This window comes from Carassius carassius, chromosome 3, assembly GCF_963082965.1.
Source record: "Carassius carassius chromosome 3, fCarCar2.1, whole genome shotgun sequence".
Classification (NCBI taxonomy): Eukaryota; Metazoa; Chordata; class Actinopteri; order Cypriniformes; family Cyprinidae; genus Carassius; species Carassius carassius.
In genome coordinates this window covers 33,639,733-33,657,557 of record NC_081757.1, presented here as the reverse complement: position 1 = coordinate 33,657,557, position 17,825 = coordinate 33,639,733, and the positions used below count along the sequence as shown (strand labels likewise).

The window sequence follows — 17,825 nt, the reverse complement described above, 5'->3', positions numbered from 1 at the left end:
ATAATTCATATTATATAAACAATACGGCACACCTATTAAATGTGTGAAATCTAAAATATGGTGTAATACTGTGTAGCTTAAAGAAAATATAGGCACAAGCTCATTGGCTTGACATTTATCCTGCTTGAATTTGTTCTAAGAAATTTACAAAACTTCAAGAAATAAACTTTCATCTGTGAATATTAAACATTTTAATTTTAGAGTTTTTCTTTATTTTTTCCTGACTGCAGCTGTCAAATGTAACACATCGGTGAGGCAAAGCTGACGGCTATTCTCGAAAATGTGCTTTGATACGCTTGTATGATAACTTGTGGTTAAAGCGCCACTCAGCAGTCAAAAGCTGCAAATGCATGATCATGTGTGTGATAAATAAAGATATTATCTCTCAACGGAGAGTCGATTCTGATTCACTTTAACGAGTCGTCATATTTTCTAATCTTTTCCTGTTAAGGGTATACGTCACTGGGTAACACATTTGCATAATCACCGCATGCCTGTGAAATATGAACAGAGTCTAACCAGCCCACAAACACTTCCGCTGGTTTGTGTGTTTACATCATGTTGAGAAGACGCTGTGTTTAAGGATACCACAGAAATACAATTCAAACCTTTTGTTGTGTGCATGTCATTTTATGAAGGACTGCTTCTCTAATATTGGCTTTAATATTAGTTTTGCTTCTATTCTTCTTAATTTGGACTAACAAGATCTCTGAACCACAACCTGTAGGTATGACTGATACGTTATGTTTACATTTTCAATTGAGTGCTCAAAATATCAAGTTTTTGTGCAAATACCTAGTGTAGCTTTAGGTTTCCAGGTAAAGCACAATATTACTGCCTTAATGAAGTAGTTCTGATAGTTCACTGTAAACCCACTATTTCCTAAGAAAGTTGATTAATGTAGACTGATGTTGTTCTAATTACTTTGTTTAATAATAATGTAGCACACAGACTTTACAATCATAGTAAAATTGCTGTTTATTTTGCTGCACTGGCAGTTATAGGGTTAATGTGGGAGATATGAGCGAGTTAGGCTGGTGTGCCTGTGATACTGTTCTGCATTTTGATTAAAAGTTAAGATGGTCTTTCTTCAAACATTACAGTAGACATATTTTGTTTTAAAAACCGTATTGTTTGATCAGTTAGTCACGTAAGCGCTCGGCTAACGTACCCACCATTATTGTTTTAGGTGTTCACAGTTTAGCAGCTAAACTAAAGCTGTGGGCACGATTTGCATGCATAAGTGTTTTTGTATTTTATGTCATTATTATAAGAACAGATTGGAGCACTATATTATTGTTTTATTTTAAGGTGCTTTGTCAATGGTAGCACTCGGTAACTGGCTCAAGGATTCCTCTCTGTGCCAATCACAACACGCTTGGCCAGTTGACAAATCAGAGCAGCCACAGCCTTACTATTGTTTGGCCTTCTGTAATTTCACAGCTGGACCTCCAATCACAGAGCCACAGACGCTAGGCGGAAACATTCAAATATGAAGAAAATGGACGGCGTTCATTAGCCCAGTCACTGAATAGGCATATTTGGAGAAGGTTTTTTTTTTTTTTTTTCAGAGAAATTATATTTATTTTATTTAGATGATGTTGGTTTAATTAGGAATTCCTTAAATCACATTTTTTATATATTTTTTTTTTTACTTAAAATACTATATTTTAAAACATTTATTCAAAATTTTTATATATTGTTTTTACAGTAAGTCTCTAAGGGGCCTAGTCGGTTCCTCACTGCTCAAACATAACTCTGCTAGAAGTGATAACTATCAATTCACAAAATCAATATATGCTGTCAGCTCACGTATTTAGTATTTGATTAGAAAATGTATGATTAGAATTTTTATATTTTATATATATATATATATATATATATATATATATATATATATATATATATACTATTTTATATTGAACAATTAAAAATTACTTAAAAACCACAAAAATGATTAGACATTAGACAAGTATTTTTTATTTATTTTTTGATAGATGCTAGATGTTAATAGAACCTGCTTCAGGAGAATACAATTATCTAAATATTTTAATGAATTTCCTCAAAAATTGGAGGTGTTGACATATCATGATTGTGACACAGGAAATATTAACATTAGGATTTAAAATATTATAAAACCATAAAACTGTCCAGAACTTGTTTGACCCTGTACTCTGTGGTGCAATGTGGCAAGGGGCAGCTGTCCATGTATTATTATTACTATTTTAAATTTGTATAATAATGTCTGAAGATGTTGACAAAAAGTCTTGACAATTTTGAAACCGTATGAAAAGTGTCACTGAAAAACAAACTTGTTTTGATACAAGATAATATTATTAAGTGTTGCTTTTGATAAAACAGCTCAAACATTTTGTCTCCATTTGTTAGCATATGAATGATTGAACCCTTCTCTTTGGACACACTGTTTTAGATGTAGTGAGAAGACAATAAATGTCACAGATCTGATATAATAATGATAAGATTAAACTGAAGGGGATTATTGTGTTAAATACATTTTATTATTGATCCCAAATGGCATTTATAATTGAAAATATTTTCATTTTTAAACCTAATAACAGTTACCATTGCTGGACATATGTTTTGTCCCATGTCTCAAGAATCAGTGTCTTGTAATTTAAAAATATGTTAAAGGCAAAAATAGGAAACTTTCTGTGTATTCAAAACCATAAGAATTTAAAGGAAGTGAAGATATCTGTTATCTTACCTTCATTCCATCGATACCTGGAATACCAGGTGGCCCAATGGAACCCTACAAGTAAAAATAATATATTGTCATTAGATATATTTAAAATAAGTTAGATATTGGCATTTAGATAAAGACATGTTAGATGAACATGTCATGTTTAGATAAAGAAATTGACATTTAGGTAAAGACATCCACCTAGATAAACCTCAGGCTGCAGACTTCCACACTCTGCTTGTCTCTTTAAATCTCAAGATAGAGTTAACTACTACGGTGACGCATTGCTGCCACACACATATTATTTTTTCCACTCACTTATGTCGTAATAACGAGATGTTATGTCGTTTTAACTTCATCTTTTCTCGTTAAAACGACATCTTTTCTCGTAATAACGACATCTTTTCTCATTAAAACGGCATATTTTCTCGTTAAAACAACATCTTTTCTCGTAATTACGAGATGTTTTCTCATTAAAACAACATATTTTTATTGTTATAATGACATATTATGTCATAAAATTTTATGTCATAAAATTATTAGCCTATCAGAAAATCAAACAGTCATTCAAAGAAAGAAATATTAAGCAGAGATTATTCCAAAATAACTGTTTTGATCTGATCATAGCCTAAAGAGTCATGGGTCTGAATTGGATATCACTATATTGTAGACAGATTGGAAATTAATCCTAAAAAACATGCTGATTAAAATTAAAACCATTACATTAAAATACATTTAAAACAGTGTAGTATTTAAATAATTTAAACAGCGTGCAGATCCTCGTTTATGTCAGACTGTGGCGACAGCAGCATGGACTTATCGCTCACATAATGTACCATCTAAAATAACGGGAAAACATATAGATTTTATGACATAATATGTCATTATAACAATAAAAATATGTAGTTTTAACGACATAACAATCTCGTTATTACGAGAAAATATGTAGTTTTAAGGAGAAAACAACTTGTTATTACGAGAAAAGATATCGTTTTAACGAGAAAACATCTTATTACAAGAAAAGATGTCGTTTTAACAAGAAAATATGTTGTTTTAACGAGAAAACATCTCGTTATTACGAGAAAAGATGTCGTTTTAATAAGAAAAGATGACGTTAAAACGACATGACATATCTCGTTATTACGACATAAGTGAGTGGAAAAAATTATATGTGTGTGGCAGCAATGCGTCACCGTAAACTACGGCTACTCACAAATCAGGCAACCAACTGGACCTTATTTACACACGACACTGCTCTACTGACACCTCAGATCACTTTCTCCTCAATGTTAACCTCAACATGGTTCCTGACACAACACATACCCCTCCGCATGTCATCTTTCGATGTAACCACTCTCACCCTCCCGGCTATCTGCTATGGTTTCATATTTGCTGCCTCCCCCTAAACAATTAGCATCTCTTTATCCTTACAGTGGTACTAATACTTTCTGCTCTACTCTTGTTTATACACTGTCTGCTCCTTGTCTTCCAGGCTAGCCTGTACCACCCCCTCTTCCCCCTTGCTGTCTGATGTTCTCCGTGAACATCGTTCTAACCTCAGGGCTTCTGAAAGAGTGTGGCGCAAATAAAAAAAAAAATCCTACTGACCTTAATGTGTATTTTTATGTTAATATTTATTTTTAAGTGTGTTTTTCCCGGCCCTTTGGGTGTGGTTATGCTTCCCTGTGTATGTGCTCTCTCTCTATATGGTTGCATTTACACTTTGCATTAACATGCAATCACCGTGATCCGATCAAGCAGATCAGTTAATCAGAACACAGCGCACACTTAGCAACATCAGCTGACTTTTCTATCTGGATAACCAATCGGATCTGTCTTTCCCGTACAAATATTTGAATAAGTCTGCAGAGAACGGTGCCAAGTCAACCTGAAGGGGAGGATTTTCTTTTGAAAACCATTTTTAGTCACGGGACATTTTAAAAATCATAAGTTTAGGGTGTCTCACAAGTCTCTACAAGGGTGTTCTCAGTCTTTTTTTCTGACAGTTTGTGAGAGATCTGGCGGCGTTTTGTGTGATGTCGACCTGCGAATGAAACCAGGATTGCATTTACATTACACTGAGATTCGATCACAATGCGTACTTGACTAGCTCTGGACCATGACATGCTGATAGGATGACATTCCAATCAGAAGTGCCTTTAAACTTGTCTTTTCAATGTGTACAGTATGTGGACAACATCCAGATACAGGTCGCATGTTAATGCCAAGTGTAAACGCAGCCAAAGTCTCTCTCTCGCTGCTTGCTTGGCAGTAGCAATTTGCCCACAGATGGTGCTCATCAGACAGTGTGCTGCAAAGACGCAAATTACACAAAAGAGCAGAAGAAACAATGGGAGTGAGGTTAACTTCTCCCCTGCTCTTATCAACTTGTGTTGGGTGTTGTTTATTAAGTCTTTGTCTGTTGAGTGTAGTGCAAACTTTGAACATTTATTCACTGAAATACTCAAATGATTTTTTGAGTAACTCTTTTACAAGTTAGACTCCTTAAAAACACTTTTGCTCATGTACAAACAAACAACTGAACGCACAACTGCGGATGATTAATTTTAACTCACATCGAGTCTGTGGTGTGCGATACAGCATCGTCTGCGCGATAATATGGTGAGTGTTGTTGTAATGATGTGCGATCTGACATTATCAAGTAGGCTATATCACCAAATCACACACAGAGTGCACGCACATTGATTTATTATTCTATTAATACTCTAAATTCCAGGCACTCTAAATTGTAGACGGCAAACATTCTTATGTATGCTTTTTATAATTATATAATTTAATATAGTTAACTTAATCTATATCACAAAAAAGAGTACCGTTTTTCTGCAGATATCAGCATGAACACATTTAATTATCATTTTATACAAGTTCAGTAAAGCAATAAGTGACTTATATTTTAGACATAACGTTGCTTGTTTTTGCTCAATTTTGCTAACGAAATTAGTTCCAAACATAGATCACACTGTTTTGCTTCTCTAAACAATGGACAGTGTTTACTTATTGAATGAATCAGTAAAAATATGATTCAGTGATCCACTCATTAACACAGTCAAATGCTTTGTTCCTGAATCAGCCGTTTTAATTAATCGTTTGAATCTCAATGACTCACTCATCAACACAGTCAAATGCTGTCACCTACTGGGGGTTTTAATTTCACATTTGACAATTTTTTTTCATGTTTTAAATTATTTCAAATATCAGTATTCAACGTTTTATGTTAAAACAAAACATTAGGCCTATTTATGCATCTGAAACTGCAGTTTAAATTCATCCATATCCCCTCTGAGATACATAAACTGTAAATGCTATTTCAGATGCACATTCCAGAAATGTTTTCTTGTGTTGGAATGAAAGAAGTACCAGATGAAGTGCTTCTTATTCTTACCCAAAAATACAAAATGGAAGAAAAAAAGTTAAAATTTAACACAATCAAGCTATGTAAGTATATATATATATATATATATATATATATATATATATATATATATATATATATATATATATATATATATAAATTTATTTGCTCCTTTCCCATTTTGCATTTACTTGTACTTCTACTTTCAAATACTTACATGCACAATATGTAAGATTATTATTATTATTATTATTATTATTTATTATTAAAATATCCAAAAACCACTAGAACAGTGTTATATATTTTCATGAGTGTGTAAGTAATTTTACTTGGTTACTGTAATTTGAGTAATATTTGGGGGGATATGTATTTTATTCAAGTACAATTTAAAACGTACTCGGTTACTAATGTAACCTCGGTTCTCTCTAGAAGAGGGAACGAGTACTGCGTCTTAGCTAAGACGCTACGGGAAAAGTCTCTTTTCACGAAATACTGAAGCAAAAAATTATCCTTAATTTTGAATTGTTGTAAAGCGCATTTGCAGCAGCACGCAGCCATAGGCGAGACGGCTCACTCGCTCATTGGCTGCTCTGCGGCAGCTGCACAAGCCTATCGAGCGCAGACTGATGCAACATCAGACCAATGCGCCCTCCATGCCACTTCCCGCCGAAACGGGTGTAGCCTAGCCCTATAAAGGGAGCTCGAAAAGGCTGACTCACCTGATTTATTTCATCGCCGAAGCGAACCAGAGTGAATCGTGCGCACGGCAGAGAACGCAGTACTCGTTCCCTCTTCTAGAGAGAACCGAGGTTACGTTAGTAACCGAGTACGTTCTCTTACGAGAGTTCTCTCGTACTGCGTCTTAGCTAAGACGCTACGGGAACCCCATGTAAAGCGCCGTGCGCGCAGGGATCACACACCAATAAACCTGGAAGCAACGCCCAGGATTTACAGTGCACAGTCACCAGAGGGACTCACAGAGAGTCCAGAACAGGAGGGGGGGGACCCTCCGTCCCATATCTAGCAGTGTTCGTAGGCGCGGCAATATGACATCACACAGTCAAGGCAAGGCCTGACCAATGTGGTAACGCGGGTCTTACGCAATACTGCCCATATAACAGTCGGCAGCGCATAGCGCTTGTGATCTCAGAGTTCCAATCAGGACCCTGATTCAACTATACCGACAGCAGCTTTGCCTGCAGGGCGGGAACCTCCAGGTTATAGAACCTGATAAATGCAGACGGTGAGGCCCATCCTGCCGCCATACATATATCCTGTAAGGAGATCCCACTAGACCACGCCCACGACGAGGCGACGCCTCTTGTGGAGTGTGCTCTGACGCCCAGTGGGCACTGAAGGCCCCTGGAAGCGTAAGCTAACGCTATGGCGTCAACTATCCATCTGGATAGGCTCTGTCTCGAAACAGCCATTCCCTTGGAACGTCCACTGAAGGAGACAAACAGCTGCTCAGTCTGTCTAAAAGACAGCGGAGCGAGACACATAAGCTCTTAAAGCCCTTAACGGGTCAAAGAAGACTCGAGTCTCCATCCTCTCCTGACACCGACAGGGCAGACAGGGAAATAACCTGAGCCCGAAACGGCGTGTTGAGGGATTTCGGCACATAACCGTGCCTAGGTTTGAGTATGACCCTTGAGTCATTAGGCCCAAACTCCAAGCTCGTCGGGCTCACCGAGAGCGCGTGCAGGTCACCCACACACTTCACTGAAGCGAGAGCCAACAAGAACACTGTCTTGAATTACAGATGTTTGAGGCTAATCGTTCGGATAGGCTCGAAAGGGGAACCTTTCATGGCCTCCAAAAACCGTCGAGAGGTCCCATACAGGGACTGACGGAGGTCTGGAAGGATTCAGCCTCCTAGCTCCTCTAAGGAAACGGATGACCAAATCGTTCCTTCCTATTGACTGACCGAACGTTGTCTCAGAAAACGCTGCGATAGCCGCCACGCAAACTTTGAGCATGGAGGGGGCTCTGCCCTTATCCAACAGCTCCTGTAGGAAGGAGAGAACCTTCGTCACCTCACAACTAAGGGGTGAACGTCCCCGAGCTGTGCACCAGCTGGAGAATACTGACCACTTAGAGGCATATAGCCGTCGAGTCGACGGAGCTCTAGCCTGAGTGATAGTATTTAGCACTCCCACTGAGAGATCAGCGGGTAACCGATGAGCGCCCACACATGGAGGGACCACAACTCCGGTTGAGGGTGCCAAATCGAGCCCCTGGCCTGTGAGAGGAGGTCCCTCCTCAACGGCACTGGCCATGGGGCAGTGTCTGCTAACTGCATCAAATCTGGAAACCATGGTTGGTTCTTCCAAAGTGGTGCTACAAGCAGTACTGAGCATCTTGTTTCCCTCACCCGTTCCATCACCTGCGGAAGGAGGGAGACGGGGGGAAAAGCATAGAGGAGGCAGCGCGGCCACCTTTGTGACCGAGCGCTTTCGCTATTGGAAAAGAACGCGGGGCAGTGAGCATTCTCGTGGGACGCGAAGAGGTCCACTTCCGCCCTGCCAAATCTCCCCCACAGCAAATGGACTGTCTGTGTGTGTAGAGACCATTCGCCCGTGGGAATGTTGTTTCTAGACAGTCTGTCTGGACCCAGATTCTGTAGCTCAGGCACATGAACTGCTCTCAGCGAGCGCAAGTTGCACTGAGCCCAAACCAGGAGGCGTTCCGCCAACCTGTACAGGTTTCGGGACCTGAGACCGCCCTGGCGATTTATGTAGGACACCAAAGACATGTTGTCCGAACGTACTAAGACGTGGTGGCCCTAGATTCGGGGACAAAAGCGCGTCAGCGCGTTCTCTACTGCCAGTATTTCCAGACAGTTGATATGTTGGAGCTTTTCCCATTCTGCCCACAGGCCAAAGAACGGTCTGCCCTCGAGCAGCGCTCCCCATCCCGAAGTGAAGGCGTCCGTCGACACCATTTTCACTTTCGAGGAAGTCCCCAGGCTTACACCTGATCGGTACCAGTCGTTCGCTGTCCAGGGTTTCAAGGCCATGAGACGCAACTGACCGGATATCCACGCTCAGCAGAATTGCAAGGGGCGCATGCGGAGCAGGCCCAACTGAAGAACTGGTGATGCTGAGACCATGAGACCTAGCATCTTCTGAAATTCTCTGAGCGAGAATGTCGCGCCGCATCGGAGAGAGCTCGCTGCGCGCTGAATGCCCAACGCGCGCTGGGGTTCAGCGAACCCTTCATCCAGTTGACACTGAGACCAAGTTTCTCGAGGTGATCGAGTAAAATGGCCCTGTGCTCCACAAGCTCTGATCGTGACTGAGCCAGAATCAGCCAGTCGTCCAAATAGTTCAGCGCTCGCTCCTCTCAGACTCAGAGGTAAACGTACGAGGAGCCATGGACGAGCCGAACGGCAGGACTGTATACTGGTATGTCTGGCCCTCGAAGGCGAATCTCAAGTATCGCCTGAGACGTGACGCTATCTGTATTTGAAAATACGCTTCCTTCAGATCTATCGACATGAACCAGTCTCCTCTGCGAATATGCGCGAGGAGTCTCCTGGTTTTAAGCATTTTGAAACTGCGTTTCGCCAATGCTTTGTTCAGCTGTCTTAGATCCCATATGGGTCTGAGACCCCGTCTTTCTTGGGCACTAGAAAGTATTTGCTGTACAGCCCCCCTTCACTTTGAGCTTGAGATACAGGCTCCACAGCCCCTCTGCTCAACAGTTTGATATTTCGGCTCGAAGTAGGTGTGCTACTTCTGTTTAGACCATGGTTTCGACGCGCGCTAAAAAGTGCGGAGGGCGTCGAAAAAAACTGTAGCAAGTAGCGTCCTCGACCCCTCCACGGTACTTTACCGAGTGAGGGAGGGCTGAGCGGGTCCCGTGGGACTCGTGCTGTCTGTGAGTAATTGTGGGCTGTATGCGTGCACATTTACTGCTTTAGACTCACTGTCTGCCTGGGCAGAACGAACGTGCACGGGTTTCGTTTTTACAGAAACCACATGACGTGTGTGACATAGTATTTGTGGGCACTGAGGAGTGGGCACGTTTACTATGTAGTGCGCGCGATCGACTTGAGTCGCTTTTATGGGCGCGAGCCCTGTGTGAAGGGCTGTGCTTATATGTGGAGATGGGCACTGAGCAGTGGGCATCGTCACTACATTTATAGCACCATCGGCCGTGGCCGGGACACCAGAAATTACACCTTTTTCGGGAAATATCTGGGTAGCCGTGATAACGTTTTTTTTGTGTGCAGGCAAGTGGGCAACCGTACAGGCTTGCGCATTGCAAAAGACGCTGAGACAGTCACAATCCCAGAAGCTCAGCTGGGCTTCACTAAAAACCACCCTTTACATGCCTCTCAAGAACAATGTCATGCAACCCCATCATTTCACCAACAAAGAGAAGTTATCAGAAAGCTAATAAGAAATAATTCACTGGAACTAGCGCAATCACAAAATGAACACGATAAAAGCTGACGAGACTTATGACAGATAAAATATGTTAAATAAATACACGATTGTGATAGAGAAAAAGAAGCTGACGTCTGATTTCTTCAAGTAGTCGCATTTACCATTGTTTACTGTGTGTAACAATGTTCGTTGTGTAGGAAGGAAGACGGCAGGGTCGGCTGTGACTAATGACTGCTTTATTTATAAATTCAAAACAAAAAGTGGGCAAAACATGCACAAGCAAAAGACAAAACAATCAACATCAACTCATTCGAAATGTAGCAGCCAGCAGTCTTTCTCTCTCTCTCCCGCTCCTGTTTCTCCTGGTGTTTTATACTTTCTCCAAGCCAATAACTGCAACAAGAGACAGGTGTTCGTTATTTGCACTTAACCCACTCACTCACCGCACGTCTCCTGACGCTTTCCCCCGCCCCCCTTTGCCACATACCCCCACCGCCCAACTCAGGCCGGGGAGCCATCCGGCCTGCAACGGCCCACCACATAGAGCAGCCTTCACCTGGGTAAACGCCTGCTGGCAAGGCTCCGTCCACTGAAACATATCTGGTGCTTCCTTTTAAGCGAGATCAGTCAATGGGCTGGTGAGGTCCGAATAATTAAGCACAAACCTTCTATAATATCCCGCCCAAGAACTCTCTCACCTCCTTTTTGGTCTTGGGACGCAGACAGGTCGCAACCGCTGCAGTCTTATCGATTTGGGGATGCACCTGTCCATGTCCCAAGTGAAAACCCAGATACTTTACCTCCACGCGCCCAATCGCACACTTCTTCAGGTTGGCCGTGAGCCCAGCCCCTCTCAGCGACCTCAGTACCGGCCTAACATGCTGCATATGCCGCTGCCAGTCATTACTAAATATAATGATATCATCTAGATAAGCAGCAGGATATGCACCATGGGGCTGCAATACCCTGTCCATCAGTCGCTGAAACGTAGCCGGTGCGCCGAACAGCCCGAAAAGGTAGTATAACAAATTGGTGTAATCCAAACGGCGTTGTGAAAGCAGTTTTTTCTCTGGATAATGGAGACAAGGGGATCTGCCAATAACCCTTTTTAAATCCAATGTCGAAAAAAAACGAGCCGTACCGAGCCGGTCAAATAATTCATCAACCCATGGCATTGGATATGCATCGAATTTCGACACAGCATTCACCTTGCGAAAATCCACATAGAACCGCACTGAGCCATCCATTTTCAGAACTAAAACTATCGGGCTCGCCAAGTTACTGTTGGATTCTTCTATTACCCCCATTTCAAGCATCGCACCTAATTCTTCCTGAACTACTTTTTTCTTGTTTACAGGCAAGCGATATGGCCGGCTGCGAACCACCATGCCCGGCTCTGTCTCGATATGGTGCTGAATGAGATTTGTACAGCCAGGTAGGGGAGAAAACACGTCAGCAAACTTCGCCTGTAATGTAGTCAAATCAATGAGCTGGGAGGGCGAGAGATGATCTCCCCCTGGGGCCAGAGCGAGAGATTGTTTTTTTATATTCGCTTCTGGTCCAAGATAATCCTCTCCGCTAATCACCGTTGCCAACATCACTGATTCTCCCTCATCCCATTTTTTTAGGAGACTGAGGTGATAAATTTGACGTGCTCCTCTCCTATCTGAGCGTATTACCTCATAATCGAGCTCTCCAACTTGCCGTGTCACCTCAAACGGTCCTTGCCACTTTGCAAGTAATTTTGAATTTGATGTTGGGAGTAATACAAGCACTTTATCTCCCGGTGCAAATTTAAGAAAATTGGTTCCCCTGTTATACAACAGGCTCTGTTTGTTCTGGGCCTGTAACAAATTCTCCATAGAGAACCGCCCCAAAGTGTGGAGTTTTGTTCTCAGGTCCATCACAAACTGAATTACATTTTTAGATTGAGAAGGTCCGTCCTCCCAAGTCTCTCTTATGACGTCCAGCACCCCCCTGGGCTGGCGACCATGAAGCAACTCGAAGGAGGAAAACCCCGTGGAGGCTTGCGGGACCTCTCACACAGCGAACAACAGGGGTTCCAACCATCTGTCCCAATTTTTGGCATCTTCCTGAACTAATTTACGAATCATTGTCTTAAGCGTGCGATTAAAACGCTCCACCTGTCCGTTTGTGGGTGAAAGACGCTGGTCTGAATCGATTTAATGCCCAATAATTCGTAAAGTTCACGTAATGTCCGTGACATAAACGCCGTGCCCTGATCAGTGAGGATTTCCTTAGGAATCCAGACCCAGACCTCCCTGCCGCTCCAGTGCAGGGAGTGGGTTAAGCGGTTGGCGTGGAGAGAGCGGGGAAACAGGGGCGGGGTCCACCCCGGGGAGCCGTATAGTGGTTTTGGCCATTCAAGGGCCGGGTGGACGGGACCTGGGTAAAGGGACAGGCCGAGAGAGAAAAGGAGAAAAAAAAAGAAGGAGAGAAAGAAGCTGAAGGGAGAGGTTCGTCGACCCCGGGGCACGCCACCATATGGTCCTCCGCGAGATTAATAACCGACTCCAGCGATGTGGGGCGGTGGCACTGGACCCACTCGGCAGTTCTTCTTGGTAGCCGAGTGACAAACTGCTCCAGCACCATACGATCGATTATCTTCTCCACGTCGCTTCCGTTGGCCAGCAACCAGTTGCGGCAAGAGTCCCGGAGCTGTTGGGCCATCACGAAGGGTCGGCTGGACTCGCCTAGCTCCAGGGAGCGGAAGCGTTGACGATGTAGTTCCGGACTCCGGCCGACCCGCTGGATGATGGCCCTCTTCAGATCGTCAAAAATCAGGAGGTTCTGCACTGGAAGCTGCTGTGCCGCTACCTGGGACTCCCCCAGGCGCATGGGCCACTGGTCCAGCGGCCAGCCATGGACCTCAGCTGACTTCTCAAATAAATGCAGGAATGTCTCCGGGTCGTCCTCAGGCCCAATTTTGTGAAGAGGGAGGTGGGCAGGCACAGCTTGTTGGACCGTGGCTTCCGGCCGAACCTCCCGGTCAATCCAGCTCCGGAACCTCTCACGGTCTTCCTGCTGGGTTTGGAGGACGGCCTGAAACCGCCTCTTCTGATCGTGACGTAACTCCAGCAGGGCCTGGTGTTGATCATGTTGCATGACCGCGAGGGATGTAATCAGCTCTGCAAATGGTGCAGCGGAGGGCACAGGCACGGCGGCGGCATCCATCTTCCTTCAACAATGTTCGTTGTGTAGGAAGGAAGACGGTAGGGTCGGCTGTGACTTTATTTATAACTTTTATAACTTTTATTTATAACTTCAAAACAAAAAGTGGGCAAAACATGCACCAACAAAAGACAAAACAATCAACATCATCTCATTCGAAATGTAGCAGCCAGCAGTCCTTCTCTCTCTCTCCCGCTCCTGTTTCTCCTGGTGTTTTATACTCTCTCCACGCCAATTACTGCAACAAGAGACAGGTGTTCGTTATTTGCGCTTAACCCGCTCACTCACCGCACATCTCCTGATGCTCTCCCCCGCTGCAGGATTAGCTAAACCACGCCCCCCCTTGCCACACTGTGGTAACATTAATGGCTAGCGTGCATAGTCTTTTGCATCACTACATATTTCTGCCTTGTATGGTGATTATAATCTGCATCGGATCAAGTTGTTTCAAAAACTCGCTGTTGAATGAAAGTGAGTTTTGAGCTCAATTTATTTTAAAAAGTCTTTAATGCTGGTGTTACAGCTGTTAGCTTTATGAAATGATCTGCGGTGCTGACGCTCTCCAGACGCGGAGAATCTCCGCCTTTGTTCATAACCACTCCTCTAGCCCCGGCTGACCCGCTTTGTCCCAAGATTATTGTCAGGCCAAAAAACCCGGGCCGCTGGCTCCGAGGAAGCACCAACAAGGCACGATCAAGCACCGGAAGTGACAGTGGAAACGTGACTGGCCCTGGTATGCATCTAGCTCGCCCGCTTTTGGCCCGACAGTGGAAACGCAGCTATTGGGCCAAAAAATCAGGGCCATTGGCCCCAAGGAAGCACCGACAAGGCACGATCAAGCACCGGAAGTGACAGTGGAAACACGACTGGCCCTGGCACACACTAGCACGCCCGCTTTTGGCCCGGCAGTGGAAACACGGCTAGTGACTCTTTCCGCTTGCTCCCCACAATCTGATTGGTCTGCACTCTTTCACTAATTTTATAGTGCACCTGTGAATACCATTTACCTATAGAGGGAGAACAAACTCAAATCAAACCAAATAAATGTTAAATAAAAAATACATTTAAATAAAGAATTATATTTTAAGGAAAATCAAATCCTACAATGAGCTTGTGAAAAAGAGAAAGGGCACTTAAACTTATTCATGTCTTTTACAAGCCATACAGCCAAAAGCAAATTAACAGACTCAATAATCAGGTCATTGAAATCTTCAGTTTCTTTTTTTTTTTGTAATTCATAGTGAAACACATGCACATTACAGCAAAAACTACCAAAGGACATGCTTTTTACCTGTTGTTATAAAAGTGTGCGATTGTATGGAAACCCTTATTTGCTTAGCTAACGCTACTAGGAAACCCTTCCTCTGAGAATACTGAAGCCCTATTGAATAATGAGTTTAGTACACTGGTCAGTGTGGCATGGCATGGAGACTGGTTCAGCACCTGTGGTTCAGCTGTGCTGAAACTTTCTTCATCAGCCACTCTGCTCTGTCTGACTAAAATAACAATGGAGGACAACAATGAAGTGTCAGAATGAGATCTTGGTGCTCCCCCCTACCTGGTCTGTGCCTATGCCTCGAGTTCATTCTTGCTCACCTCCGTGGACAACGCCAACCACTGGGGTTATAAGAAACTCCTATCCTTCAAACAGAAAACATGATGGTGGTAGTGTACATAAATCACCAAATCATGACTCAAATGAGTCAAATCATGGCCCTTAAAGAAGCATCATTCTTATATGGGGCAGCCAACATCTTGTATAAATTCGGGTAATGCATGTGAGAATGCTTTTCTCTGATGCAATTACCTCTTGGAGTTGATATGCACACACAGCAATTGTGGATTGTTCCCAAATATGTATATCGTGGGGAAAGTAGTGAAGTAGTGGGGAAAATGAGGAAAGAGAGAGTCAGTCCTTTCATACCCTTTTCCCAGCATGTGTCCTTTCTCAAACTGAATGAGTTTCCACTATTGAAAGGGGGGTTCTGGGCTGAAAAGATAAGTTCAACAATGCCCCAAAAATATGCTGGTCTTGAATAGACCTGGGGAGCAGGGCAGCTGCAGTCTCTTTAAGCAATGTGATAACGTTACACTATATTTCTTTATATGTCTAGATGGCAATCAGATGCCCTCTAAGTGTATGTGGCTGCTATAACAGCATATAACACATATAACAGCAAAAATTATCTGCCTATAAAATTTCGAAGAGGCACAAGAAGGATAAACCCCCCAAACACTACATTCCCTTCTTGGGCAATAATGCAATCAGCTAATTTACTAGAATTCTCTCTCAAGACAATGCGTTTACTCGAGCTGGTTTCAGTAAAACAAGACAAGGAGATGCAATATCTTTGACTTAGATCTTGGGGGCATACAAATTTGTGCCAACTCCACTAGGAGTATGGCTAACTCATGGTTATGGGTGAAGTGGAGTATCCATTCAGGACATTTGCTTAGTGGTAGAGGTCCTCTCTGAATACCGTTGCCAGTTTTAATAATCTGGATGTGTCATCACTTCCATATCAATCCTGTGTGTGTGCAAGCCGATCAATCACTGGCTGTAATCTAATGCCTCGGAAGGAGTAAGGTAAGTGGAAGGCCCTCAGGAACCACCAGAATTTGCACCCCTGGGACCACTGTAACAACTGGACTTGGGACCGCTGCGAACCATCGTGGGTCTAGCTCCATGGCCTGATGCACACTGTTTCAACTCAGATTTGTTTGAACTTCCTTATTAAAATGGGCCCCAGGGCCAGTTTGTATACAGTAGGTGGCCAACCAAAATGCCCAATACCGCCGTGTGTACTGCTGCCGCAGGGCCACATATGGAGCAAATTTTTTGCCATAATTAAACAAACAAATCCAGCATTTTGCAAACAAACTCGATCTGCTTTGCAAAGGAAAACTCAACTCACAAACAAACATAAAGCAATGTTCAAATACAAAGGTACATTTTTGTGAAAACGCAGTTGAGTAATATTGTGTTTTACAAATATAAATAAATGAGCCTAAATTATATTTCACAAATAAATACAAACCATCCAATAAATTGCATGTAACCTTTGAACAAATACCAAATCTAGTGCATACAAATGCATACCTGTCTGTTACGATTGTGAGACAGTGGGCTTTTTATGAGATCTCTTGGCTCAAGTTTCTCACACACACCCAGGCAGATTTTCTCACAAATGCAGTTGAGTAACTTCCTCTTCCAAAACAGTAGATGGCGCTAAACTAGGGGATTAACCCAGCACACAGGGGACTTCCCCCGGACTCTCTGAACGTCCGTTTAGGTCAGCAGTTCGTCCGCTTTATAACATTCGTGGATGGATTTGGTCCGCTGTGTAATGTTCACTGGCGGACGTTTTGAGGACGTCCCGTTTTAGTCCTCTTTTTGACATTTGCTGGCTGACGTTCGGCAGACATTCGTTCGAGCCAGTTTGTGAACATCCCTCCCAGCTAACAAAAAAGTAGATTTTCTATCTCAACATTAAAATAGTTCAGTTTGAATTATGAATTAATTTAGAAAAATGTTTTGTTTTGTTAAATTAAATTTTTTTTAAGTGATAAGCGGATAGCGATCACAGTTGGTCAATTTGGTCTTCTCAGATCATCACGACTTATCTGTAGATATAGAACACTTTAGGGCTATCAAAATGATTAAAAAACTAAATTCAAATTTTGTGCTTACATTTTTTTGCAGTGAATTATATTCAAATTTAAAATACATAATTTAATTTAGGATAAAGAAAAGCTTTTGTCTTTTCTCCTGAGGCCACAAGAAGGCGCATCGAGCATAAGATAACATGACTATCTGTGAAAAAAGTGCATAATGTTTAAATAATGCTTATAAACCAATTATAATTGATTAAGTTGCTTAAACAACTATAAACAAAAAAGTATCATGTATGTGTTCATAATTTGATACAAAGGACCGAAAGCCAATCACACAGAGTACAATTTTCTTTTTTTAAATAGGAGCTACAGTGCTGAAAAAAAAATTGCATTCAAATGTGGATTTTTATTTTAATTCCACCGATTATGCTAAATAAAAAAATTAATAAAATAAAATAAAAAATGGACAGCCCTAGAACAAAAGCATATTAAACCATATTACAATGTTAGTTTAAACATTTAAAAGTGCACTGTTAGGCATATATTTAAG

General features: G+C 42.4%; 1 protein-coding gene across 7 annotated transcripts in view; it reads right to left on the bottom strand.

Annotated features, from left to right (window-relative positions):
* The window catches only part of LOC132124973 (collagen alpha-1(XXV) chain), a 712,477-nt gene that overhangs the window by 269,400 nt on the left and 425,252 nt on the right, over positions 1–17,825 (bottom strand). For all 7 annotated transcript variants that reach the window (XR_009426824.1, XR_009426827.1, XM_059536150.1 and 4 more), the window contains one exon: positions 2,726–2,770. Coding sequence is in view for 5 of the 7 variants with exons in the window: in XM_059536150.1 (XP_059392133.1) it covers positions 2,726–2,770 (45 nt within the window). In the remaining 2 variants the exon portion in view is untranslated. The remainder of the gene's footprint in view (positions 1–2,725; positions 2,771–17,825) is intronic.